A 24,714-nucleotide genomic window follows, 5' to 3' on the forward strand; every position below is an offset into this window, starting at 1 on the left:
CAATGCTGTGCAATAGAATTTGGCAAAAAAGTAATGAACTATTGATACATAAAACAACTTGGAATTATGCTGACAAAAAAAAAAAAGGCCTATTATATAACTTTTGAAAAGAGAAAATTACGGTTATGGAGAACAAATTAGTGATGGGGTTAAGGAAGGATGGGGTCTGGAGGAAAACGGAGGCGGTTATGGAAGAGCAACTTGAAGGAATCTAGTGGTGATGTGAATATTCTGTATCTTGGCAACATCCACATCAATATCCTAGTTCTGCTGTTGCAAAATGTCATCCTTGGGGGGAATCAAATAAAGGGTGCTTGGGATCTCTCTATGGTTTCTGTTTTTATTTATTTTTTAAAATTTATTCATTTTTGAGAGGAAGAGAGAGAGAGAGTGCAAGGGGAGGAGGGGCAGAGAGAGAGGGAGACACAGAATCTGAAGCAGGCTCCAGTCAGCACAGAGCCCCACGAGGGGCTCGAACTCACAGACCGTGAGATCATGACCTGAGCCGCAGTCAGACCCTTACCCCACTGAGCCACCCGGACACCCCATTCCCACTTTCCTCTTATGTGGCCTCTCTTGTCTGCACCACTTTCCTGATGTGGAAAGTAGCTTGGTTGCGATGATTAAGTGCATAAATCCTAAAATGCAAGAACAGAAGCAGGCACATAGGAAACATAATAAGAAGGGTCAATCCTTTATTTTAAAATTATGATCATTTGCTTCTTTGCATCCCTGCATGCCTTACAAATTTTCCTACAAATCAGCGTGATCCTGAGGTTCAAGAAAGCTGTCCAGTGTTGTCCCCTAGTGTGGTCCACTGGCCGGGCTGCAGGATGTCTGCAGATGTGCTGGGGCCCCTTCTCTCTGCCTCCATCCACGACCCCTCCTTTTCTGGAATTTTCCCTCCCCCTTCTTTCTTGTCTGCTCCCCATTCTCCTCCCCTCCTGCTCTCCCTCCTCAGCCCTACTTTCTTTTCTCCCCCTGCCCTGTTCCTCCTTATAGATCTTCCTCTCATCTCCTCCCACTCTTTCTTCTTCCTCCTCTCCTCCCCTTCCCAGATCTTCCTCCTCCGGGTCCCTCCTCCTCCCATCTCTTCCCTTCTCCTCCCTCTCCTCGTCCCCCTCCCTCCTCCTTCTAACTAGGCCTCCCCTTTCTTTTCCCTTCTCCTCCCTGACTCCCCCTCCCATCTTCCCTCTCACCCTCCACCCCTCCTTCTTTGCCCTCCTCCCCATACCCTCCCACCCCTCCTCTCTCTCCCTCCTCCCTTTCCCCCCTCGCTCCCGCCCCGCCCTCTTCCTCGTTCCTCCCACCCGCACCCGCCCCGCACCCTTTTGGCTCGTTGCTGCTGGGACCTCCGGGAGGTGGAGGGGCGCTACAGGGTCTCGGATGGGCTCGGCTCCGCTCGGCTCCAGCGCAAAGCCCGACGGAGGCGGTGTTGCGCGGGCCTCTGGGTAGTGTAGTCCGCCCTTCCGCGCAGGCTCAGTGCGGCCGGGCGGGCCCCGCGGGCGCGGGTCATTGTCCTGGCGGAGCTGTGCGAGTGAGTCCCACTGCGGGCGGGGCGGGGAGGGGAGGGGCGAGGCGGGAGGAGAGGGGGCGGGGCCCCTGCGCGCTCCCCACGCCGGGACCGACCCTCGCCCGGGAAGGGGACCTGTGGGCCGAGGTGAGGGGCGAGGGCAGGGGGCATGCGGACTCAGGAGGGTGTGCTGGCACCGGGACGGTATTTGAGGGCTGTGGTGGGAGTGGGGAGGTCTGACCGGAAAGGGGGCGCGTCTGTGTGGCTGTAGCGCGTGTGCAAGTCAGTGTGAGTCTGGGCGGCCTCCTGTGGCCTCGCCTCTCGGTGCGTGCGCATGTGTGCGCGCACGGTGTGCGTGTGTGTGTACTCGTGTGTGCATTTGCACGTCTGTGCGTGCGGTGTGCGTGTACTTTGTGCCTGCGTGTGTGCACGTGTGTGTGTGCACCGTGTGCGTAGTGTGCCTGCGTGTGAGCGCAGTGTGCATGTGTGTGCACCGTGTGCGTGGTGTGTGCGTGTATACGCTCCTGCGTGTGCGTGTGTGTATGTGCTCGCGTGCACCTCCCTGCGGTGGCCTCTCAGGGTACCCACCAGTGTTGAGTCCTGGCCTGCCTGTAATGGGGGGGGAGGGGGTCACTGTCCTGTCCACCTGTACGTGTCTGCCTTTATCAGTATGGCCAGAGTGTCTCTGTGAAGGTGCCATCGGTTGCCCACCTGTGTCTGGGCTTTGCCTCTGGACCTGTCTCCATGCGTCTCTCTGAGGCTCCCCTCCGTCACTGCCTTTACCTGTGTGTGTGTGCGTGCATGTGTGTCCACCTGTGTCTAGGCTTTGACCGTTCCTAGGTGTGTGTGTGTGGGTATGTCCAGGTGTGCTCCTCCCAAAAGCTTGTGTGAGAGACCATGTGTGGCTGGACAGGGGGACCTAGCCTGGGGCCACCAGATTCCCCAGCTCCTTGCACGCCCTCACTGCCTTGTCTGGCCCATAGAAGGCTCTGGAGGGACTGGGAGCCTGTGGGCCGCAAAGTGTGTGGGTGACAGCATGTGGGGCTAAGGAGGGTTGCTCTTTCTTCTCCTCCCTCCTCCCCAGGCCCATCTTAAAGGGGAGTCCGAAACCCCTGCCCCATCCTGACCAGGGGTTCATTTGTTCAGGGAACGTGTTCTGGGCACTTTGCAGGGACTACCTCCTTTATAGGCCTTCCAGAACTCTGAGGTGGGAGCCGTCATCATCATCATTTTACAGATGGGGAAACTGAGCTCAGACTAAGTCAGTCATCCAGCTCTACACCCGGTCATCCGGGTCTCAGAGCCCCCATGCTCAATCAACAGACAAATGGGAAATTCTTTTTTCCTTTGGACTCATCTGAGACAAAGTTCCATGATTTTTCCCCATGGGATTGTCCCCTAGGAACAATGGAAGGAAGGAAATGCCAGAAAGCTGAGAGGAAGAGGAGGAAAGAGGGAGCCACTGGCTTTGCAGAAGCACGGACCCTGGGCCACACTGGGTTCAGCCGTCACCAGCCCCCCTGGACAAGTCACCTTACAGGGCCACTGTGACTTTGTGGGCTCCTTTAAAAATTTTTTTGAAAAATTACAGTTTGTGATTCCACTGCCGTAAGGACAAATATAATCTGGGTTGGATTGGATTCACCTTTTTTGATATCAGGGCCCCTCGGTTCACTGTGCCTCTTGGGTGAATTGGGTCTGGTTACGTCCCTGTCCAGCCAGACGAGCCAGTGTGGTTGACCTCACAGTATGGAGATGGGAGCCAGAGACTGCCATTGCAGAAAGAATACCTTTTTAAAAATTAAATTGTGTTTCAAAAACGATGACCTTGATACTGCATCCAGGGAAACAAAAGAATACAAAGGAAAAAATGCACAACTCCTTCTCATTCCCACTTGGTCCCCTCAAGGCGCCACCTGGTGTCTTTCATTCCCTGGTCTTGCCCCAGGGCTCAGAAACGACACACGGGAGCACACCCACCCACATGTGCTGCCCTTTTTTTTTTTTTTTTTAATGTTTATTTTTGAGAGAGAGAAAGACAGAGCATGAGCAGAGGAGGGGCAGAGAGAGAGAGGGAGACACAGAATCCAAAGCAGGCTCCAGGCTCTGAACTGTCAGCACAGAGCCTGACTTGGGGCTCGAACTCATGGACCGCAAGATCATGACCTGAGCCAAAGTCGGACATTTAGCGGACTGAGCCACCCAGGCACCCCGAGAACAACTTTTTGAAAAGACAGTTGTCAATAATGATGTCTGCTGTAAGAAGATAGTAGAAGGGCGGGGAGAGTGTTGCTACTTGAGCTCAGGGGTCTGGGGGTGGGGGACTTCTCCAAGCAGGTGACCGTGGGAAGGAGCTAGCCACGGGATGAGCATTTCTGAAGAGGGAGGCAGATGGGAAGGCCGACGTGCCTGGGGCCAAGTGTTCAAGGTCTGGGCTGCGTGGGAAGACTGTGGATGATCTCTGATGCTGTGGGAAACCATTGGAGAGTTTTAAGCTCTGGAGGACGTTTTTCTTGAGGGCTTGCTGTAGGCCAGACTCCGTGCTATGGAGTTTGCGGACGTGGGTCGTGGGTCGTAAGAGACCTGTGCCCACGCCTTTGTGATCAACGGTGGGGATTCTGAGCCTCCACACCGTTGACATTCGTCTCGTGCAGGGATTGAACAGCATCCTTGATCTCCACCCACCAAATGCTCATGGCGTCACGTGCCCCCAAATTGTGGCACCTACAAATGTCTCCAGGTGTTGCCCAGTGTCCCCTGGGGGCCAAAATCAGCCCCGGGGGAGAACTAGTATTCTAAAGGTTTATTCTGCCAGCCTGTCCTTATGTGTGACCTGCATAGTTAAAATCACAAATTTTTGCTTGTGAAAGTGGGGGGCCATTTGGCCTCAAAAAGACCCTTCTTTGTCTTTGTGGTTCTTACACCTCAAGAATTTCGTTTGGAAATTACACACTTGAGTAATTCCGTTTGGAAATTATGGTTCTGGAGCCCCATCCCACGTGGTTTGATGCAGAGTGTCTGGACAGGGGCCTAGGGATGTGTGTTCTGAATAATAATAAACATCCCTAGTGATTTCTGGCACTTGGAGAAATGGCACGGTAGCTAACCGTCTGTGCCTCTTCCAGTTGATCCTGAGGGAGGTCTAGGGAGGCATATTTTTGGCTTCTAGCAGAAGGAAAACGTGTTTCTATTCAGAGGTATTGGCAACATAGGTAGTGAGCTCCCCATCACGGGAGGCATGCAAGTCCTGGCAGGTCACCATGGAACCAAGAGTGAACCACCATACCCTAAACTCCCAGGAATTTGCCCCAACCTGTGCCACCTGTCCAAAGTAAAACTTTGTCTTTTATTTAAATTGGCTCACTGGTTTTTAAATTTTATTTATTTATTTTACTTAAATCAGCCGCGTTTCAAAGGGCATTCTGTGTGACTGCCGTAAACGGAAGCGGGGCATTGCTGTAAAAAAGGAGACCCATTGAAACAAAGCTGACGGCTTCCCACTGGACCCACAACAGTAATAACCGCTGATATGTCTGGAGCTCTTACCGTGAGCTGTAAGGCTCCGGTTCCTTCTGTGTGTGTGTCAGTTGAACCTCACAGTTACTCCACGAAATGTGGGGAAGCTCCCCCAGGGGTGGGGAGTGGGGCCCCAGACCAGCACTCGGACACTCGCACACTCATGCTGGGTGAGTGGCTGTGGGTGGGTGTCCGGGTGTGCCTCCGAGAGGCAGCAAGCACGTGGGTGGACCTGGACGTACCCTGCCCAGCTCCATTCCCTGTGGAATCTTGGGCACGTGGCTTAGCTCTCGGGCCTCAGTTTTCTCATCTGTGAAATGGGGTGGAAATAGGACTCACCTTGAGGAGTGTTAGGATTGAAGGAGAGACGTGTGTCCGGGCCCCTTGCATGCAGTAAGTGTGGTTAGCATTTGTTATTGGTGCGTGCGTGTGTGTGTGTGTGTGTGTGTGTCCCTCCTTGTCTGCTTCCTGCTGGGTACGTGTCCTGTCTGCACTGTGAAGCAGGCCCAGGCCTGGTCTCTGGTCTCTCACTGTACCCTCACTCTCTCTCTCCCAACCACAGTCGGCCCGTTCCTGTCACCCTGGGCGCTGGAGGGATGGCCACCCAGCTGCTGACTGACGAGGCCCTGGTGAGTCATGTGGCCCTCTCGCACTGCATTCCAGAGGCTAAGGCCAGAGGGCAGGGCCCCTGCAGGGCTCACATACTCGGCCCTGTCTCCCGAGGGCTGTGTCTGCCCCGAGGATGGGGTGGCCTGCATGGGTGATGCTCCTCTCTGCTCGGCCCTTTCCGGGCCCAGCAGCCTCTTGCCTGCCCTGCGACCCTGGCTTTGGTCGGCCGAGGGGGACGGGCCAGCTTGGGGGTGACCAGCTCTGTCCTCAGGGCTTTCTGGAGACACTGATGGGCGCCTGGGGAGTGGTGGTTTAAACACATCACATCCAGTGTGACAAAGGCCCCTGGGCAGCACCGTCCCACACGTGTGAATGTCCCTTATGAGCATCCACACGTGTGGTGAAGGACACGGGCTGGAACAAGGCTGCACATTGAAGACAGCGGTCACCTTCAGGGAGAGCAGGGATGACACTGGAGGGATAGGGGTACCTGGGCGTCTGCGGCTCCCGCTGCTGTGCTTTATGCTTTAGAGGGGGGTATGTGTGTGGCTGTTGTATTTTTCTCCAAACTTCTTTTTATGCCAGAGATATTTCATAATTAAAAAAATAACATATAAATAAATGCTCCTTCTAGAAAACAGGGAGAACCCGTAAACTATAGGTAAGACAGTATAATTCACCCATACATAGTCCCTCTACCCACAGATAACCATATGGATATTTGTGTATTCATTTATTCTGATTACTCTTCTTTTTAATGTTTATTTATTTATTTTTGACAGAGAGAGAGCACAAGCAGAGGAGGGACAGAGAGAGAGGTAGAGTGAGAATCCCAAGCAGGCTCCGTGCTGTTAGCAGAGAGCCTGACGCAGGGCTCGAACCCACGAACCGTGAGATCATGACCTGAACTGAAGTTGGACGCTTAACCGACTGAGCCACCCAGGAGCCCCTCTGATGATTCTTTTTAAAAACTGACGAAGTATTGGCTTTGCGGTTTTAATATTGGTATTTTCCCCCCATCCAACTTTAATCAATAAGGATTTCCCAGGGCGCCTGTGTGGCTCAGTGGGTTAAGCGTCTGACTCTTGGTTTCCGCTCAGGTCAGGATCTCACGGTTTCGGGAGTTTGAGCCCCAAGCAGCCTGTGCACCGAGGGTGTGGAGCCTGCTTGGGATTCTCTCTTTCTCCCTCTCTCTCTGCCCCTTCTCTGCGCACGCTCTCTCTCTCTCTCTCTCAACAAATAAAATAAACTTTAAAAAAAAAGGATTGGGGCGCCTGGGTGGCTTGGTTGGTTGAGCATCCGACTTCGGCTCAGGTCATGATCTCACGGTCCGTGAGTTCGAGCCCCGCGTCGGGCTCTGTGCTGACAGCTCAGAGCCTGGAGCCTGTTTCAGGTTCTGTGTCTCCCTCTCTCTCTGCCCCTGCCTTGTTCATGCTCTGTCTCTCTCTGTCTCAAAAATAAATAAATGTTAAAAAAAAATTTTTTAAAAAAAAGAGAGGAAAAAACATTTGTCTAAAGAAGTATGGAACAACCAAGAAAGCAATATAGGGCTTCCTTTAAAAAAAAAAAAAAAAAAAAAAAAAGGATTTCCCTTATTTTGAAACTTCATAAACTTTACACACATCACTTGTTTGCTTGCATTATCGTTGTACCTAAACGTTCATCCAGTGACTTTGATTTTTTTTTTGTTTTAGTAATTTTTTGATGCTGTAAATAGTCTATGATAAAAATCAAAGAAAATTTCTGGTAGGTAATGACATTCATGATCATTCTAAAAGGCTTAGAAAGATCCAGAAGAACACAGCTAAGACAGTCTGCATGACCTGTGATCTTACCCCAGGAGAGAACCTCTCTGGAATGTTTGTGAGCCTTTCTGTCCCTGCACACGTGGTGTTTTGCAAAAATAAGAACCACCCTGGCTAAGCAGTTTTTATATCCTGTTTGTTTTTTTTTTTGGTCAAAGATTTCATCCTAAGCATTTCTCTGTGTGGTTCAGAACGGCCTGTAACATCAACTTCAATGTCTATGTGAGGATTTTCTCTAAGGGCTGTAGCTGGCTTCCTCAGTGGTTGCCCTGTTGTAGGACGTGTATCTGTCTCCAGTTACTCATGGTTACAGATAATGTCGGGAGGGACATGGGCGGAAGTCTTGCCCTGCATCTCGTGCGATTTCTCAGGAGCGATTTCTTGGAGAGGAATCCGGGGAATCCGTGGTTGGATACTTCTGAGGCCTTCCATGAGTCCCCAACACGTGGTGGCAGAATGTGTTCCCCACAGGACGGAGGAGAGGCCTCCCCTGGACGGGCTGGCTGTCGTCAGAAGTTAACGTTCTGCACTTTAGGTATAAGTGACAAGTGGTACAAACCTTGAGCGTGACAGGTGGTGGCCGAAGGTGTCCCACGGGCTCTTTCTGAGTAGCATTGTTTGTGTTATTACTGAGGCTTTATTTCCAGAAAATGTTATTAGCTATTTCTGCAGGCGGGGGAATTATCTGTCTTGTGCTATAGTCAGCCTACAGGACTTGCTGTATTCTTGCAATTTTAAACAGGTATGTGTGTGGGGGGGGGGGGGTATTCTTCCCAGGCTTGCTTTTTTGTTTTTTGTTTGTTTTAATATTCACTTATTTTTGAGACACAGACAGAGACAGAGTGGGACTGGGGAATGGGCAAAGAGAGAGGGAGACACAGAATCTGAAGCAGGCTCCAGGCTCTGAGTGGTCAGCACCAAACCTGACGTTGGGCTCGAACCCACGAATGGTGAGATCACGACCTGAGCCGCAGTCGGATGCTTAACTGACTGAGCCACTCAGGCACCCCATGTTTCTTAATTTATTCTATAATTTTAAAATACAAAAGAGCTTCATATGTTTAAAACCAAATCTGTCTCAGGGCACCCGGGTGGCTCAGTCAGTTAAGCATCTGATTCTTGATTTCGGTTCAGGTCATGATCTTGTAGTTCATGGGTTTGAGCCCTGCATCAGGCTTCACGCTGACAGCTCAGACCCAGCTTGGGATTCTCTTTCACCGTCCCTTTCTCTCTGCCCCTCCCTCACTCTTGCACATGCGTGCACACACTCTCTCTCTCTTTTAAATGATTTTTTTAACGTTTTATTTATTTTTGAGACAGGGAGAGACAGAGCATGAACAGGGGAGGGTCAGAGAGAGGGAGACACAGAATCTGAAACAGGCTCTAGGCTCTGAGCTGTCAGCACAGAGCCCGACGCGGGGCTCGAACTCACGGACCGCGAGATCCTGACCTGAGCCGAAGTCGGCCGCTTAACCGACTGAGCCACCCAGGCGCCCCTCTCTCTGTCTTTTAAAATAAATAAACTTAAAAAAACTGTCATGTTTTTGTTAAAACTGGATTAAAAACAAAAAACGGGGGCGCCTGGGTGGCTCAGTCAGTTAGGCGTCCAACTTCGGCTCAGCTCATGATCTCACAGTTCGTGGGTTTGAGCCCCGCGTTGGGCTCTGTGCTGACAGCTCGGAGCCTGGAGCCGGCTTCGGATTCTGTGTTTCCCTCTCTCTCTGTCCCTCCCATGCTCATTCTCTGTCTCTCAAAAATAAATAAACATTAAAAATTAAAACAACAACAACAACAAAAAAACCCTCACCTTCTCCTTGGACCCAGCTTGTCATTTCTAAGAATTGATCCTACAGTTCTGTTGACACATGAGCGCTGAGATCTATTTACGGGGATATTCTTGACACCTCTTCTTTTTGGTGTGGGGGGGGGGGGGAGGGGTCCACTCTAATAGCAATGGGTGCAAACAGCCTAAAGGTCTGTCTGCAAGGAACAGAGGCTGGTTAGAAGAGTCATAGTCCAGGGGCGCCTGGGTGGCTCAGTTGGTTAAGTGTCTGACTTCAGCTCAGGTTGGGATCTCGCCGTTCGTGGGTCCGAGCCCCATGTTGGGCTCTGTGCTGACAGCTCAGAGCCTGGAGCCTGCTTTGGATTCTGTGTCTCCCTCTCTCCCTGTCCCTCCCCTGCTCGTTCTCTCTCTCTCTCTCTCTCTCTCTCTCTCTCTCTCTCTCTCAAAAATAAATAAACGTGAAAAAAAAACCCTGTCCATAATGCAAACAGGAAACTTGTGCCCCAGTACCAGTTATTCCCACTTTCCTCCACCGGCCCCCTGCCCCTGGCAGCCGCGAATCTGCTTCCTGTCTCCATGAATTTTCATATCCGACACATTCCATGTGAGTGCAATCACACATTGTATGGTCTTCTGTATCTGCCTTTCAGCATCATGATTGTTTTTCAATGTTTATTTACTTGAGAGAGCACCAGCAGGGGAGGGGCAGAGAGAGAATCCCAGGCAGGCTCCGCACGGACAGCACGGAGCCCAGATGCAGGGCCTGAACTCATGAACTGCGAGGTCATGACCTGAGCCCAAGTCAAGAGTCACACAGTTAACTGACTGAGCCCCCCCCAGGCGCCCCTCAGCATCCTGATTTTGAGGTTCCTTCATGTAGCACAGGCTAGCGCTTCCTTCCTTTTCATGGGTGAGTAATACTCCACTGTGTGGCTAGAAAAAACACATTTTATTTCCCCATTCTGCGGGTGATGGACATTTGGGTTGTTTCCACCGTCTGGTCATTCTCAGTCATGCTGCAGTGAACATTCCAAGTCTTTGGTTTGCACCCGTGTCCGCATTTCTCCAGTGTATGTCCCCAGGAGTAGGATTGCGGCCTCATGTGATGATTCTGTTTAACCATCTAGGGAGCTGTCAGACTGTTTCCCAAGGCAGCCGCACGTGATGTCTTCATTTATAACTGGTCCGGGGTGGTTGTCTTGATTTCTTTTACCTGCGTTACCTAGGAGGACTGCAACAGCATGTGTGTGTTCGGGGGTTAAGCCTCAGTGCTAGAGGAAGTCTCCTCGATCCCCTGCTGTCTGCCCTCCCAGCATCCTTTGCTGTAAGGTGTAGGGTCCAAAACTTCAAGACTGTCCATTTTGGCTTCAAGCATTTTTGTGCACCCCCAGCCCAGGCTGGGTGTGTGGAACCTGCTTGAAAAAGAGTTTACCGGGGCGCCTGGGTGGCGCAGTCGGTTAAGCGTCCGACTTCAGCCAGGTCACGATCTCGCGGTCCGTGAGTTCGAGCCCCGCGTCAGGCTCTGGGCTGATGGCTCGGAGCCTGGAGCCTGTTTCCGATTCTGTGTCTCCCTCTCTCTCTGCCCCTCCGCCGTTCATGCTCTGTCTCTCTCTGTCCCAAAAATAAATTAAAAAATAATAATAATAAATAAATAAATAAATAATAAAAAAAAAAATAAAGAAAAAGAGTTTACCTAGTGAGTGAGTTGAGATGGAACATGTTTATGGAAGACTTTCTGAAGGGATTATTATATTAAAAAATAAAACACTTTTTTTTTTAATTTTTTTTTTAACGTTTATTTATTTTTGAGACAGAGACAGAGCATGAACAGGGGAGGGTCAGAGAGAGGGAGACACAGAATCTGAAATAGGCTCCAAGCTCTGAGCTGTCAGCACAGAGCCCGACGCGGGGCTCGAACTCACGGACCGTGAGATCATGACCTGAGCGAAGTCGGCCGCCCAACCGACTGAGCCACCCAGGCGCCCCTAAAACACGTTTTAAAGGGGAAGGAGGAAACTTTTAGAAGTGATGGATAAGTTTATGGCCTTGATTGCGGTGGTGATAACATGGGTGTGTACTTTCCCAACTTAATTAATATCCACAGCTTTTTGTATGTCATCCGTACCTCAATAAAGCAGGGGTTTTTAAAGAAGGAATTATTGGGGCACCTGGGTGGCTCAGGTTGTTAAGCGTCCGACTCTTGATTTCAGCTCAGGTCATGATCTCACGGTTCATGGGATCGAGAACCACATCAGGCTCTGCACACACAGTGCAGAGCCTGCTTGAGATTCTCTTTCTCTCTCTGCACCTTACCCCCGCATGCACGCTCTGTCCCTCTCAAAAAAAATAAAATAAAATAAATGAATAAACACTTAAAAATAAATAAAAAAAATAAAGAAGGAATTATTATTAGGACTGGCCAAAGGTCAGTTCAAATAATCAGATAATAGTATTACAATGATAATAATCACTATTAATACTAAATATATAGAGAATATATATATATATGAAATGCCAAAATTAATCAGATGATGATCGCAAAAGTTGACATGAACCAGGCACATACTTAGCTGTACCAGACTGTGCCGGAAGCATACGTACATTACCTCACTTAACGCTCATGACCAGTACGGAGGGGGGGACATTGTTGGTCTGAAGTTCGTGACCACTAAGGAGGGGGGATGTTGTTGTTCTGAAGTTCGTGATCACTATGGGGGGGGGGTCATTGTTGTTCTGAAGTTTGTGACCAGTATGGGGGGGGGACATTGTTGTTCTGAAGTTCATGATCACTATGGGGGGGGGGGGACATTGTTGTTCTGAAGTCCGTGATCACTGTGGGGGGGGACATTGTTGTTCTGAAGTCCGTGACCACTAAGGAGGGGGGACGTTGTTGTTCTGAAGTTCATGATCACTATGGGGGGGGGGGGGGACATTGTTGTTCTGAAGTCCATGATCACTGTGGGGGGGGACATTGTTGTTCTGAAGTCCATGATCACTATGGGGGGGGGGGGACATTGTTGTTCTGAAGTTCGTGACCACTACGGGGGGGGGGGTGGACATTGTTGTTCTGAAGTTTATGACCACTACGGGGGGGGGGGGGACATTGTTGTTCTGAAGTCCATGATCACTGTGGGGGGGGACATTGTTGTTCTGAAGTCCATGATCACTATGGGGGGGGACATTGTTGTTCTGAAGTCCATGATCACTATGGGGGGGGGGACATTGTTGTTCTGAAGTTCGTGACCACTACGGGGGGGGGGAACGTTGTTCTGAAGTCCATGATCACTATGGGGGGGGGGGGAATTGTTGTTCTGAAGTTCGTGACCACTACGGGGGGGGGGGACATTGTTGTTCTGAAGTCTGTGATCACTGTGGGGGGGGACATTGTTGTTCTGAAGTTCGTGACCACTACGGGGGGGAGGGACATTGTTCTGAAGTCCATGATCACTATGGGGGGGGAAATTGTTGTTCTGAAGTTCGTGACCACTACGGGGGGGGGGGGGGACATTGTTGTTCTGAAGTTCGTGACCACTACGGGGGGTGACATTGTTGTTCTGAAGTCCCTGATCACTATGGGGGGGGGACATTGTTGTTCTGAAGTTTGTGACCAGTATGGGGGGGACATTGTTGTTTTGAAGTTCGTGACCACTACGGGGGGGGACATTGTTGTTCTGAAGTCCATGATCGCTATGGGGGGGAATTGTTGTTCTGAAGTTCGTGACCACTACGGGGGGGGACATTGTTGTTCTGAAGTCCATGATCACTATGGGGGGGGGGACATTGTTGTTCTGAAGTTTGTGACCACTACAGGGGAGGACATTGTTGTTCTGAAGTTCGTGACCAGTATGGGGGGGGGGGACATTGTTGTTCTGAAGTTCATGACCAGTATGGGGGGGGGGACATTGTTGTTCTGAAGTTCGTGACCAGTACAGGGGGGGACATTGTTGCCTGAAGCCTGCTGAACAAACAAGACACAGAAGGGTTAAGACAGTAGCCCAAGGACACACAGCCCAAGGACACACAGGAAGGGGCAGAGCCAGGATTTCACTGCAGGCCACCCGGCTCCCAAGTCTAAACCCATAACCACCAGCATGCTGCTTCCACATCAAGTGGTGGGGGCCGCTGAGACTGAGATAGGGGGCACAGCGTGAGCCCTGGCACCGGGCAGGCACTCGGGACAATGAACGGAGTGGCCAGCGGACAGAGGTGCTCAGAGGACCGAGGAGAGAGTCGAGGACGAGTGGGTGGCAGTAACGGTGGCTGACAGTGTTTGAGCACTTACTGTATACGTGCAATGTTCTGAGCCTCAGACGTGGATTAACTTCCTCAGTCCTCATGCCCTCCTTACTCACTGATCCACGGATTCATTCTGGAGCTACTTAGTGAGTGCCTACTGTATGCCAGGCATGGTACAAAGCACTGGGGATCACAGAGAGCAAGACGGATGTGTTGGTTTGCTAAGGCTGCCGTAAGGAAAGTGACCCCAGACTGGGGGGCTTAACGTAACTGTGTGTCCTCACAGTACTGGAGGACGGAGGCCACAAGGTCATGGTGTCGGCAGGGCCGTGCTTCCTCCGAAGGTCTTAGGGAAGGATGCGATCCGGGCCTCCCTTCTGGCCGCTGGTAGGTCTTGGCTTGTGGCGACATAAGGTCACTTCACAGGGTGTTCTCCCTGTGTGCCCGTGCGGGTCTCAATTTCCCTTTTTTATAAGGATGCGAGTCCTGGAGGTTTAAGGGCCCCCCTCCTCCTCCAGTATGATTTCCTCCTAGCTAATTACAACTGCACTGTCCCTGGTTCCAGATGACGTTCCATTCGGGGATGCTGGGGGTTAGGACTTGGGGGTGGGCAGAACTCGACCCATAACAAGCACTTCAAATGGGACCCGGCCCATAGCGTCTGCATAACAAGTGATAGGTCTTGTCACCGTTGTGATGGCCACCATCGCCCCCGTCGTTACCTCCCGTGCTATGGGATATTCGTTATATCCACGGGGCTCACGGCATCAGCTGGGGAGGCACTGAGGCTTCCACCCCGTGAACTTCCCACCGTCCCCCGCCCTGGGCCCATCTGCCTTTTAGCCTCAGGTCTTCATCCCAGCCCCTCCCCCCTCCAGAATCTCATCCCACGGACCCAACCACTAACTGTCCCCTCAGACCACATTTGGTGTCAACTTTCCGAAATCTCCCTGGACACCCCCTCAGGCTGCCTTTGCTCAGGCGCCTGGAGGATCTCGTTCATACCTTCTCGTTCATACCTGCTCACAGTGGTATCGAGCAGATGGCCGGTCCGTCCCGTGTATGTTCCTGCCTCGTCCACGAGGCCCTGGTTCTTGAACTTTCCATGGCTCCTGCCCAGCACCCAGCTCAGTGCCTGCAGCTCCGTAGGGGCTCAGGACAGTTTGTTGAACTACTGGATCCCATCTAGGATTCTGCCTTTGACGGGCAACTCATGCACAGGGCGATTCACAGGGTTACGGTCATTATACCTTTGGTTCCTTCTCTGCTTCTCAAGTGTGTCACTTTCTGCTCTAAACAATCTTACGTTTGTTTTGTTTCTCTGTCCGAGGACCATCCCAATAGAAGTAGGCACCAAGGACACTGAGCAGTTGGTCCCTTCAGAACTCCGAACCTTGTTGAAATCACTCCAGATTTGTCTGCCTTCCCTAAATCCTCTTGGCTTTTCCGGCCATTTCTCCAGACCTCTGTGAGCAGGGCCCTGCGGTGAGTGGTTGTGGGTTTCCTCTTACAGGAATCAGTGACATTCAGGGACGTGGCCGTGGACTTCACGCAGGAGGAGTGGCAGCAGCTGGAGCCTGCCCAGAAGGACCTGTACAGAGATGTGATGCTGGAGAACTACAGGAACCTGGTTTCTCTGGGTAAGGGGGCAGCTTTGGTGAATTTCCCACCGCCAGCCTGCAAAGAAATAAGAAAAAAGATGGACAGATTTGACTATGTAGGAAGCTTAAATGACTCAAAGATAAAAATAAAGTTGACAGGTAATGGGGGAATAATATTTGCCACCTGTATAATGGTCAAAGGATTATCATTATATAAAGAGCTCCTAGGAGTAAACAAGAATAAAACAAGAAAAAGGATGATAGGAAGGTAGACCAAACCTAAGGGCTGGCAGTTCATGAATGTAGAAATATACAAAATTACGCTTCATAAAAAAATTTTAAAGCTTACCAATAGTCAGAGAAATAAATACAAATCAAGTCAAAGAAATCTAGTTGTTGCCCATGAGGTACACAGAGATGAAAAAGAATGAAAATAGCCTGTATTATGAGAGTGTAGGGAAAAGGACTTTCTCGTTTTAGGAGCATAAAGTTGGGACAGCTCTTTTGGAGGACAGTTTGGCGTTATCAACCAAATTTCTAACGGTTCTGTCTTTGGCGATCTCCCTGTAAGATATCTCCCTGTAAGTGTGCAAAGTTTTACATAGGAGGAAAAGGATAAAAGGCCTAAATGCCTACCTACACAAGACTGGCTAAACATATCCCATTATACCAGTGAGATGGAGACCACACAGCTCTTCAAAGATGAGGGCTCTCTGTAGACGCTGACGTGGAAAGATGTCCCTTGATAATAGTGTTAGGTTAAAAAAAACCCACTAATTTTCAGAACTAGAATATGTTCTCACTTCTTTTATGGCTTTTGTGAAGTATAATTGACCTACAGTTAACTGCCCTTTTTTAAAGCGAACAGTTGGATGCATCCTGACACCCGTCTACACCCGGGGGGAAGCCATGACCACGGTCCAGATGACGAACATATCCATTACCCATTTCCAGCACCTGCCAGTGCTTCCCTCACGCACCTCCGTTCCTTGGGCAGCCTTACGGCATTTTGGTTTAATCTGCGCGTTCTGCAACTTTATATAGATGCACTGATACAGCAAGTAGTCTTTTTGGTCTGATTCCTTGCACTCGGCAGAAGTATTTTGAGGTTCGCCATGTTGCGTGTACAAGTAGTTCACTCCTCTTAATTGCCGAGTAATAGTCTACTTCATGGATGGAACACAGTCTGCGTGTCCCTTCGCTTGTTGGCGAACATCTGCGCTGTCTCCGATTCTGGGCTGATAGAAATAGAGCTGCTGTGAACCCGTGCGGACAGCTTTCACTGAGGACCTGTGTTTTCCTTTCTCTTGAGCCAACACCAGGAGAACACTTGAACCACGCAATGATGTGTCCCGACCTTTCAGGAAACTGCCAGACGTTCTTTGCAAAGCAGTTGGTGGCATTTCACATTTCCGTGCTTAGGAGTTCCGGCTACTCTGCGATCTGTCAAAATTTTGGATGTGCAGTCTTTGTTCTTTTAGCCTTTCTTGGGGATCTTTCATGCTTTTGGTGTCCTAAGAGACCATTGCCCAACCCAAGCCGCTAAGATTCCTTCCTGTGTTTTCTTCTAAGACTTTTATAGTTTCGGCTCTTTGTTTAGGTTGTTGGTCCATTTTGAGTGAGTTTTTGTGAACCGTGTAGAAAAGGGGCCTGACGTCACTGTTCAATGCAGGTGTCCAAGTGCCCCACAGTCAACTAATTGTTGAAGAGCAGACGTTTTTAACTCGACGAAGTCCAGTTTATCAATCATTTTCCTCGAGGATCATGCTTTTGGGACCATATCTACGAAATCTTTGCCTGTCACAGGCCACAAAGGTTCTCTTCCATAAGTCGTAGGGTTTTTAGGTTTTGTGTTTTCTCCTGGGATCCCTAGAGAGTTAATTTTTGTAATGATGCAAAGTGTTCATTGAAGCTCAATCTGGTCGTTGAGAGTATCCACTTGTTACACGGGCTTTGTTAAAAAGGCCGAACTGTTCCACTGGAAACATTTCCACTGAATTTTCTCCACTGAATTGCCTTTGCATGTTTGTCAAAAATCAGCTGTCTGTGTGCGCGTGTGTGGGTCGAACTCCCGGCTCTGTTCTGTGTCCTTCATCTGTATCTGTTTTGACACCAAGCCCGTGTCATTTGACCTGCTCTCACTTTCTGCCGTTATGACCTGTGCTCAGTCTAGATGGCTTGCTGTCCCCACAACCCCCTGAGTGCCCTGCCCGCTGCCCGTGAATTCGATGGTGTGGGTGACCTGGCTGGCTGGTGTGAGAAGGCTCTGTGCCCAGCCCTGACGGGCTCTGGGTACTGCTTTCAAATCCTTTTGGGTTCTTCCGCGAGTGTGGGTAGTTTCCATGTATGCATGTTGTGACCTGTAATCTGATGCTGCAGGGAGGACCGTGCAGATCTCCAAAGCACTCTCTCTGCTCAGGGGGTCTGCTGGGCTCTCCCTCGGTTTACTCCTCGGTGCTGCAGCCTGCAGCCTTTCCCGTGAGTAAACTGGGTGATCGTAGGACCACCTGGGTGGCTCAGTCAGCTGAGCATCCGACTCTTGATTTCAGTTCAGGCCACGATCTCACGGTTCGTGAGTTCTCCGCCGATCGTGCGGAGCCTGCTTGGGATTCTCTCCATCTCAAACTCTGCCCCTCCCCTTCTTGTGCTTTCCCTCTCTCAAAATAAATACATAAACATTAAAAAATAAAATATAATAAAAAGGTAGGCACTGGGGAAAAAAGTTCTTTAAAAGTACACACCAAACAGTTAACACAGACAGAGGAGATCGCAGGAGGTTTCCGTTTTATGTTATTTTTTGATGTTTGGTGTTTTACTGACAAGTGTGGATTACTTTGTGATCAGAAACAATCGTAGAAATCCAGAATACAGGAAAACAAACTGAAGGACGAGAAATCGAGTACCACACGAAAAAAAACCAAAAAACAGTACATCCATATTTAGACCAAAAGGAACAAATAGCATTTTGCACATTAGCAGCTGTTTGCCAGAGTGACCTCAGCAGACGTTGTTAGCATTTCCTCGACGGTAGGCAAGAATGCCTGTGTCCACCAGCCACACATCATCAGCACTTTGCTCCCTGCCAGTCTCTTTCGTGAAATGCCCAGTGGCAGGTGGGTTCATCTGGTTGCCGTCGAGCTGTGTATTCACAGCTTGTCATGGCTCAGAGCGGAGTATTGGCTGCAGAAGACTTTCAGCTATTCTCACAGCTGACCCTCTGCCCGCTGTGAGCTTGTAGCCACAGCCAGCTTCTGTCCCAGCATGTCTCAGACCCCATCGCCCCCCCTGCCCCCGAAATCCACCATTACCCTCCCCCCCGCCCCCACCACGGTCGTCACGTCCCGTGCCACACTGCCCAAACATCTCAGCATCACGCCACACCCCAAGGTGACTAAACCACAATCATTCCTCTACCTTAAGTATTTCTCAAATCTTTCCCACTGGGAGAGGAAAACAACTCACAGCAAAACAGTGATTCGTTGGGGGCCACCGCTCTGGGAGCAGACCACTTGGATCCCAGCTCTGCCTCTAGTGCTCTGTGGCCTTGAGTATGTGACTTCCTTCTCAGAGCCTCCGTGTCCTCTTCTGTAAAATGGGCACAATCTTAAGAGTACCTAAGTCGCATGTGGTGGTCAGGGTCACATGGAACGATACAAGCCGATTGCTTAGCACTGCAGGTGCCCAGTGAATGTGCATCTGATACCTTCTGTGTGCCAGGCACTGCCGCAGGAGCTGGGCCAGACAAGCTCACTTTCCACAGTGGGGTTGGGGCGGGGGGGGGGGGGGGGCACTGGCAATCAGCAAGTCCAGGGACAGACAAAAGTTGCCATAGACCATGATGAGTGCCCACAACCAAACTGGAAAGAGACTAGCAGGAGGAGTCTTCCTTTCCACCGCAGGATGGACAGGAAAGACCTCCCTGTGGAGAAGTGTTCGCTGAGGGCTGAAGGACGAGCACCAGTGAGAAGGGTGGGGCAGCGGCACATGTAAAGGCCCTGAGGCAGGAAGAACTTGGCAGGGAGTAAAACGGGAACCAGAGGGCAAGTGTGGCTGCCAGCAAGTGAGCAGGGGATGGAGAGTGGGGGACGGCTCAGGAGAGGGGGCCCTGGCTCTGTCCCAAGGACCCTGTAGGCCGGGGAAGGTGTTGGCTTCACGTGTCAGCATACCAGGAAGGCGCTGGACGGTTTGGTCTGACTCCTAAGAACATCCTCTTGCTGCTGAGCGGAGAATGCATTGCAGAGGGCTGAGGGTGGCGGGTCTTGCCGCATTCAGGCAAGAAATCCAGGGTGCCTAACTGGATCACAGGCAGGGGCAACGGGAGATTGGATCCGGTCTAGTCTGTTGTGCACGTCCAGTGGCTCTTGTTAACAGTCTGGAGGGTGGGAGGGAAGGAGCGAATCAAGGATGACTGCCACATCTATTTTATTTTATTTTATTTTATTTTATTTATTTTATTAAATTTCATTTCATTATTTTATTTTATTTCATTTTTTATTTCATTTTGTTATTTTATTTCATGTTATTTTATTTTTTATTTCGTTTTATTTCATTCCATTCCATTTTACTTTACTTGATTTTATTTCATTTCATGTTATTTCATTTCTTGTTATTTCATGTTATTTTATGTTATTTTATTTCATGTTTTTTTTATTTTTTAATTTCATTTAATTTTTTGTTTCATTCAATTCCATTTTATTTTACTTTATTTTATTTTATTTTCTGTTGTGGTAAGACATACATAAAATTTACCGTTGTAACAGTTTTTAGGCGTACAGTTTGGTGGTATTAGGTACATTCACACTGATGTGCTGCCGCCATCATCCATCCATAGAACCCTTTTCTCCGGGCAGAACTGAACTCTGTGCCCTTTAAGCGCCAACTCCCCCTCCCCCTCCCCCAGCCCCTGGCGCCGTCTGCTTTCTGTCTCTGTGGACGTGATGCCCCCGGAAACCTCACGTCACTGGATGCCTACAGTACTGATTCTTCTGTGTCTCACTTACTTGCTAAGTCTCTTTGATGAGCCTTTCTTTTTATCATTGTGCTTGGAGGGGCAGGGGCCCCAATCAGATGCACTAGGTTTGCAGTAACCCCGGGGGACACCAGGTAGGCTTTCGAATATTCCAGCAGAGCTCAGAGTGTGGGCTGGACGGGTAAATGGGGGAGGCATCAGCATATAGAAGACCCTGAATTCCAGACTGCCGTGTGGCACAGCCGCACGATTTAGGGGAGGGGTCTCAGACTCCAGGGGTTGCGGGCTAGGTGGGGGTTCAAGTGGGAGAGCGGGATCAGCTGCTCCTCCCCTGCTGGGTCTTGCTGCCTCCTGGGAAGGAGGGCTCCACGTGGAGATTGTTGTGTGAAGATCTCACAGCTTCTGTATGTTGGGAATGAAGCCGTTGGACCCGTGATACAGAGTCTGGAACTCAGGAGAGTCCCCTGGACTGGAAATAGAGATTTACAAACCAACAGGGTACATGTAGGCGGGCACTCGAGCCGCAGCGGGGCTGTGATTCCTGGGAGGATGTGCAGTGGCGCGCGAGGGTCTGGGCAGCGGAGGAGGGGGGGAGGGGCAGGGAAGGGCGGAGCTTGGCTGGCAGGTGGGGGGATAGAGGACAAGCAGCACATCCCCATAAATGTCAGCTGTCACCTTAGCGTTTCTAACAACGCCTGATGCTTTGAGAAGCCTCCGCGGTTGGGGGTGTTCGGGGTGGTCCCTGGAAGCAAGGAGCCCATTGCAGAACTCCTTGCTCGGGTTTCCTCGAGCTGATCCGCTCGGTCCAAGCCCGGTACCTCCTGTTGTTTCTGTACAGGCGGCTCTCCTCTGAGCTCCTCTGTGCGGGCTGGGCTGCCCTTGTCTCCGCTCCCCCGAAGGGACAGGTCCTGTCCCCTCCACCCCCCTCCGCCTCATGTGGGCTCTGCTTCTTCAGACCACCTTTGCGGCCCGCTCATCGCTGCCCTTGCGCTCGGCAGGGCGGTCTCCGATGTCACCTGCCCATCCCGCGCTCTGGAAGGTCCTTGCTCCCAGCCTTGTTAACTCCATGTGTCTCGTCTTCTCTCTCCCCTCCCCCAGACTTGGAGTCTAGACCTGAAATGAAGGAATCGGGTCCAAAGGAGGACATTGCGGAACACAGGCCATCCGTCGGGGCGGTGGCTGAGGGACCCACGAGAAATGGTGCCTGCGGCCTGGCCTTTGAAGGCGCGTGGACCCGGGGTGACTGGGTGGAGAGGAGGCAGCAGGGGGGCGCCAGGACCTGCCTGGGGCGGTCGGAGGTTTCTCAGGAGCTCGCCCCCGAGTGTCGTCGGGAACCTCAGGTCCTCACCCCACAAAGCTCCAGCCTGCGCCCGCCACCATCGGCGGGTCCGGGGGAAGCAGGGTCCCAGCCGCGTGTGGTGCTCGGCGCAGACCTCAGCCAGCCCTCCAGACTGGACGCAGAGGAGAAGCCTTACGCGTGCGCCACGTGCGGCAAGGCCTTCAGCCGCAGCTCGTCCCTCGTGAAGCATCGGAGGACCCACACCGGGGAGAGGCCCTTCGAGTGTGACGAGTGCGGGAAGCACTTCATCGAGCGCTCGTCCCTCACCATCCACCGCAGGGTCCACACCGGGGAGAAGCCGTACCGGTGCGGGGACTGCGGCAAGGCTTTCAGCCAGCGCATGAACCTGACCGTGCACCAGCGCACGCACACGGGCGAGAAGCCGTACGCGTGCGCCGCGTGCGGGAAGGCCTTTCGCAAGACCTCGTCCCTGGCGCAGCACGAGCGCGTGCACACGGGCGAGCGGCCGTACGCGTGCGGGGACTGCGGCAAGGCCTTCAGCCAGAACATGCACCTGACCGTGCATCGGCGCACGCACACAGGCGAGAAGCCGTACGCGTGCGCCGAGTGCGGGCGCGCCTTCAGCCAGAACATGCACCTGACCGAGCACCAGCGCACGCACACGGGCGAGAAGCCGTTCCGCTGCGGGGACTGCGGCAAGGCCTTCAACAAGAGCTCGTCGCTGACGCTGCACCGACGGAACCACACAGGCGAGAAGCCGTACGTGTGCGGCGAGTGCGGCAAGGCCTTCAGCCAGAGCTCCTACCTGATCCAGCACCAGCGCTTCCACATCGGGGTCAAGCCCTTCGAGTGCAACGCGTGTGGCAAGGCCTTCAGCAAGAACTCGTCGCTCACGCAGCACCGGCGGGTGCACACGGGCGAGAAGCCGTACGAGTGCTCCGTGTGCAGGAAGCACTTCACGGGCCGCTCGTCCCTGCTCGTGCACCAGACGGGCCACACCGGCGAGAAGCCGTACGCGTGTGGCGAGTGCGGCAAGGCCTTCAGCCAGAGCGCGTACCTCATCGAGCACCAGCGCATCCACACGGGCGAGAAGCCGTACCGCTGCGCCCAGTGCGGCAAGGCCTTCATCAAGAACTCCTCGCTCACCGTCCACCAGCGCATCCACACCGGCGAGAAGCCCTACAGGTGCGGCGAGTGCGGGAAAACCTTCAGCCGGAACACCAACCTCACGCGCCACCTGAGGATCCACACCTAGGGGGAGGCGCGGGGGGCGCCTGGTCCCGGGACCTGCCTTGGGGGGGGAGCCTGAGCCCCCAGCACGGGCGGTGCAGACGCGGGAGCCCCCGGGTAGCGTGCCCCAGGCGGGCCTTCCGAATGGGGACTTGTGCACAGGTCCTCTTGCTAGGGGCACCCGCAGGGCCGAAGGAGGAAGCCAGTCCCTCCGTGTCTAATGTGCTTAGGAACATGGTCAGGGGCGCTGTGGCTGGACACTCACGGGAGCCCCAGAAACCGGGGCATCAGGGTTCTAGGCCGTGGGAGTGGACTGTAAGGGCTGGGACAGAGCACTTAGTGTCCCAGGGGGGGACACTCCGGAGGAGGGGGCTGAGAGGGGGAGGTGGACCCCATAAGTGAATGTGGACATTTTGGGACCCTAGATCTAGTGCAGATGCCAGGTGGGCACCCTCCTGAGTTTCCTCCTGGGGTGGAAGCCAGAGCCCCGCTCCCCTCCATCCCTCTGTCTGTCCCCAAGCCACTAACGCCGCAGAAGCTGACAAGCTGTGTGACAGGGAGGAAGGAGGTGGTTTTCAGAGTCAGCAAATAATAGTAAGCACTTGGGATGCCGAAGTTTCTCATAGTGGTCATTTAGGTTTTTTTACAATAAAACTTTTAAAAGTGTAATTTTTAAAAAATGTTTATTTATTGAGAGAGAGAGAGGGAGAGAGTGGGGGAGGGGCACAGAGAGCATCCCAAGCAGGCTCCACGCTGTCAACAAAGAGCCGAACACAGGGGCGCCTGGGTGGCGCAGTCGGTTAAGTGTCCGACTTCAGCCAGGTCACGATCTCGCGGTCCGTGAGTTCGAGCCCCGCGTCAGGCTCTGGGCTGATGGCTCAGAGCCTGGAGCCTGTTTCCGATTCTGTGTCTCTCTCTCTGCCCCTCCCCCGTTCATGCTCTGTCTCTCTCTGTCCCAAAAATAAATAAAAAACGTTGAAAAAAATTAAAAAAAAAAAAAAAAAAAAAAAGAGCCGAACACAGGCCTGGATCTCATCAACGTGAGGTCATGACCTGAGCCCAAATAAAGTCGGATGCTCAACTGGCTGAGCCACCCAGGTGCCCTGAGAGACCAGTGTCATTTTAAACAGTCGTCGGGTTCAGAAGATACAGGAACCAGTTCCGCCATCAAAGTCAGTCTCCTGCTTGTGGGGAGAGGGGGGAGGGCAGGTGATTCAGGTTTAAATACTTAACTGGGTTTAGTCAGTACGCATTTCTGAACACGGACTGCCTGTTTTTAGAGCTGTTTTTTGCAGTCGAATTTGAAGGTAGTCTCCGAAGTGAGTCTCCAAAGGCTGACCCGGTGCTTTGTTTACGTGAAGAGCTCCCCCAGGGTCTCCTGTCTCGGGGGACTTTGATGCTGCCCTTTTTCCTTTTAACATTCGATGCCACTTGCCCCAAACGTCCTGGTGTTTCCGAACGTCCTACGCTTCTTGACGATGTCCGCAAAGAATAAACAACTCACTTTGAGAGATCAGTTTCTTTTTTTTTTTTTTTTTTTTAATTTTTTTTTTTTCAACGTTTTTTATTTATTTTTGGACAGAGAGAGACAGAGCATGAACGGGGGAGGGGCAGAGTGAGAGGGAGACACAGAATCGGAAACAGGCTCCAGGCTCCGAGCCATCAGCCCAGAGCCTGACGCGGGGCTCGAACTCACGGACCGCGAGATCGTGACCTGGCTGAAGTCGGACGCTTAACCGACTGCGCCACCCAGGCGCCCCTTGAGAGATCAGTTTCTATCAGTACGCACTTTGTGTTGTGAGTAGGAAACGCAGCTAACTGCTCGGGAGCACGTAATCAAGGCGGACAGGTTTTCGGGTGTCTGGCAGCCGGGTGGGCATCAGGGTGGGTTTGTTCCAGGTGCGGCATTGGAACCGCAGCTCTGGTTGTCTGGCTCGCCCTTCCTGTGCCGGCCGTCTGGGTGGAGACAGGGCTCTGGCAATCAGTGACACACACCCTGAGCTCCGTTCTGTCAGACTCCCCCACAAACTGACTCCCGTGACCAGAGAAATGGCATATGCTGCTTGGCCTGGGTCTGGGTCTTGCCCTCGTCCTAGTGGCAGCAAGGAGCCCAGATGGGCCTGAGCGCTGTGTGTCTTTGATGTGGACATGG

At 52.0% G+C, this 24,714-nt stretch overlaps 1 protein-coding gene across 5 annotated transcripts; it reads left to right on the forward strand.

Annotated features, from left to right (window-relative positions):
• The first annotated feature begins 720 nt into the window (after positions 1-720).
• On the forward strand, positions 721-23,231 carry ZNF71 (zinc finger protein 71). 5 transcript variants are annotated; one of them, XM_053906268.1, is made up of 4 exons: positions 721-1,537; positions 5,592-5,658; positions 14,976-15,102; positions 21,131-23,231. In XM_053906268.1, exons 2-4 carry the CDS (start codon positions 5,626-5,628, stop codon positions 22,585-22,587), a joined length of 1,617 nt encoding a protein of 538 aa, XP_053762243.1. In that variant the 5' UTR covers positions 721-1,537; positions 5,592-5,625; the 3' UTR covers positions 22,588-23,231. The 5 variants fall into 5 exon arrangements, with proteins under 5 accessions (XP_053762243.1, XP_053762244.1, XP_053762242.1 ...); XM_053906267.1 differs by lacking the exon at positions 721-1,537 and adding an exon at positions 1,589-1,660; XM_053906269.1 differs by lacking the exon at positions 14,976-15,102 and having other exon boundaries at positions 722-1,537.
• The last annotated feature ends 1,483 nt before the right edge of the window (positions 23,232-24,714 follow it).

This window comes from Panthera pardus, unplaced genomic scaffold, assembly GCF_024362965.1.
Source record: "Panthera pardus isolate Hobbes unplaced genomic scaffold, ASM2436296v1 HiC_scaffold_18, whole genome shotgun sequence".
Classification (NCBI taxonomy): domain Eukaryota; kingdom Metazoa; phylum Chordata; class Mammalia; order Carnivora; family Felidae; genus Panthera; species Panthera pardus.

Coding starts and splice junctions, on each gene's coding strand:
- ZNF71 (XM_053906268.1), top strand. CDS start 5,626: ATGGCCACCCAGCTGCTGACTGACGAGGCCCTG. Junction 5,659..14,975: donor TGCTGACTGACGAGGCCCTG/GTGAGTCATGTG, acceptor TTCCTCTTACAG/GAATCAGTGACATTCAGGGA. Junction 15,103..21,130: donor CAGGAACCTGGTTTCTCTGG/GTAAGGGGGCAG, acceptor CCCCTCCCCCAG/ACTTGGAGTCTAGACCTGAA.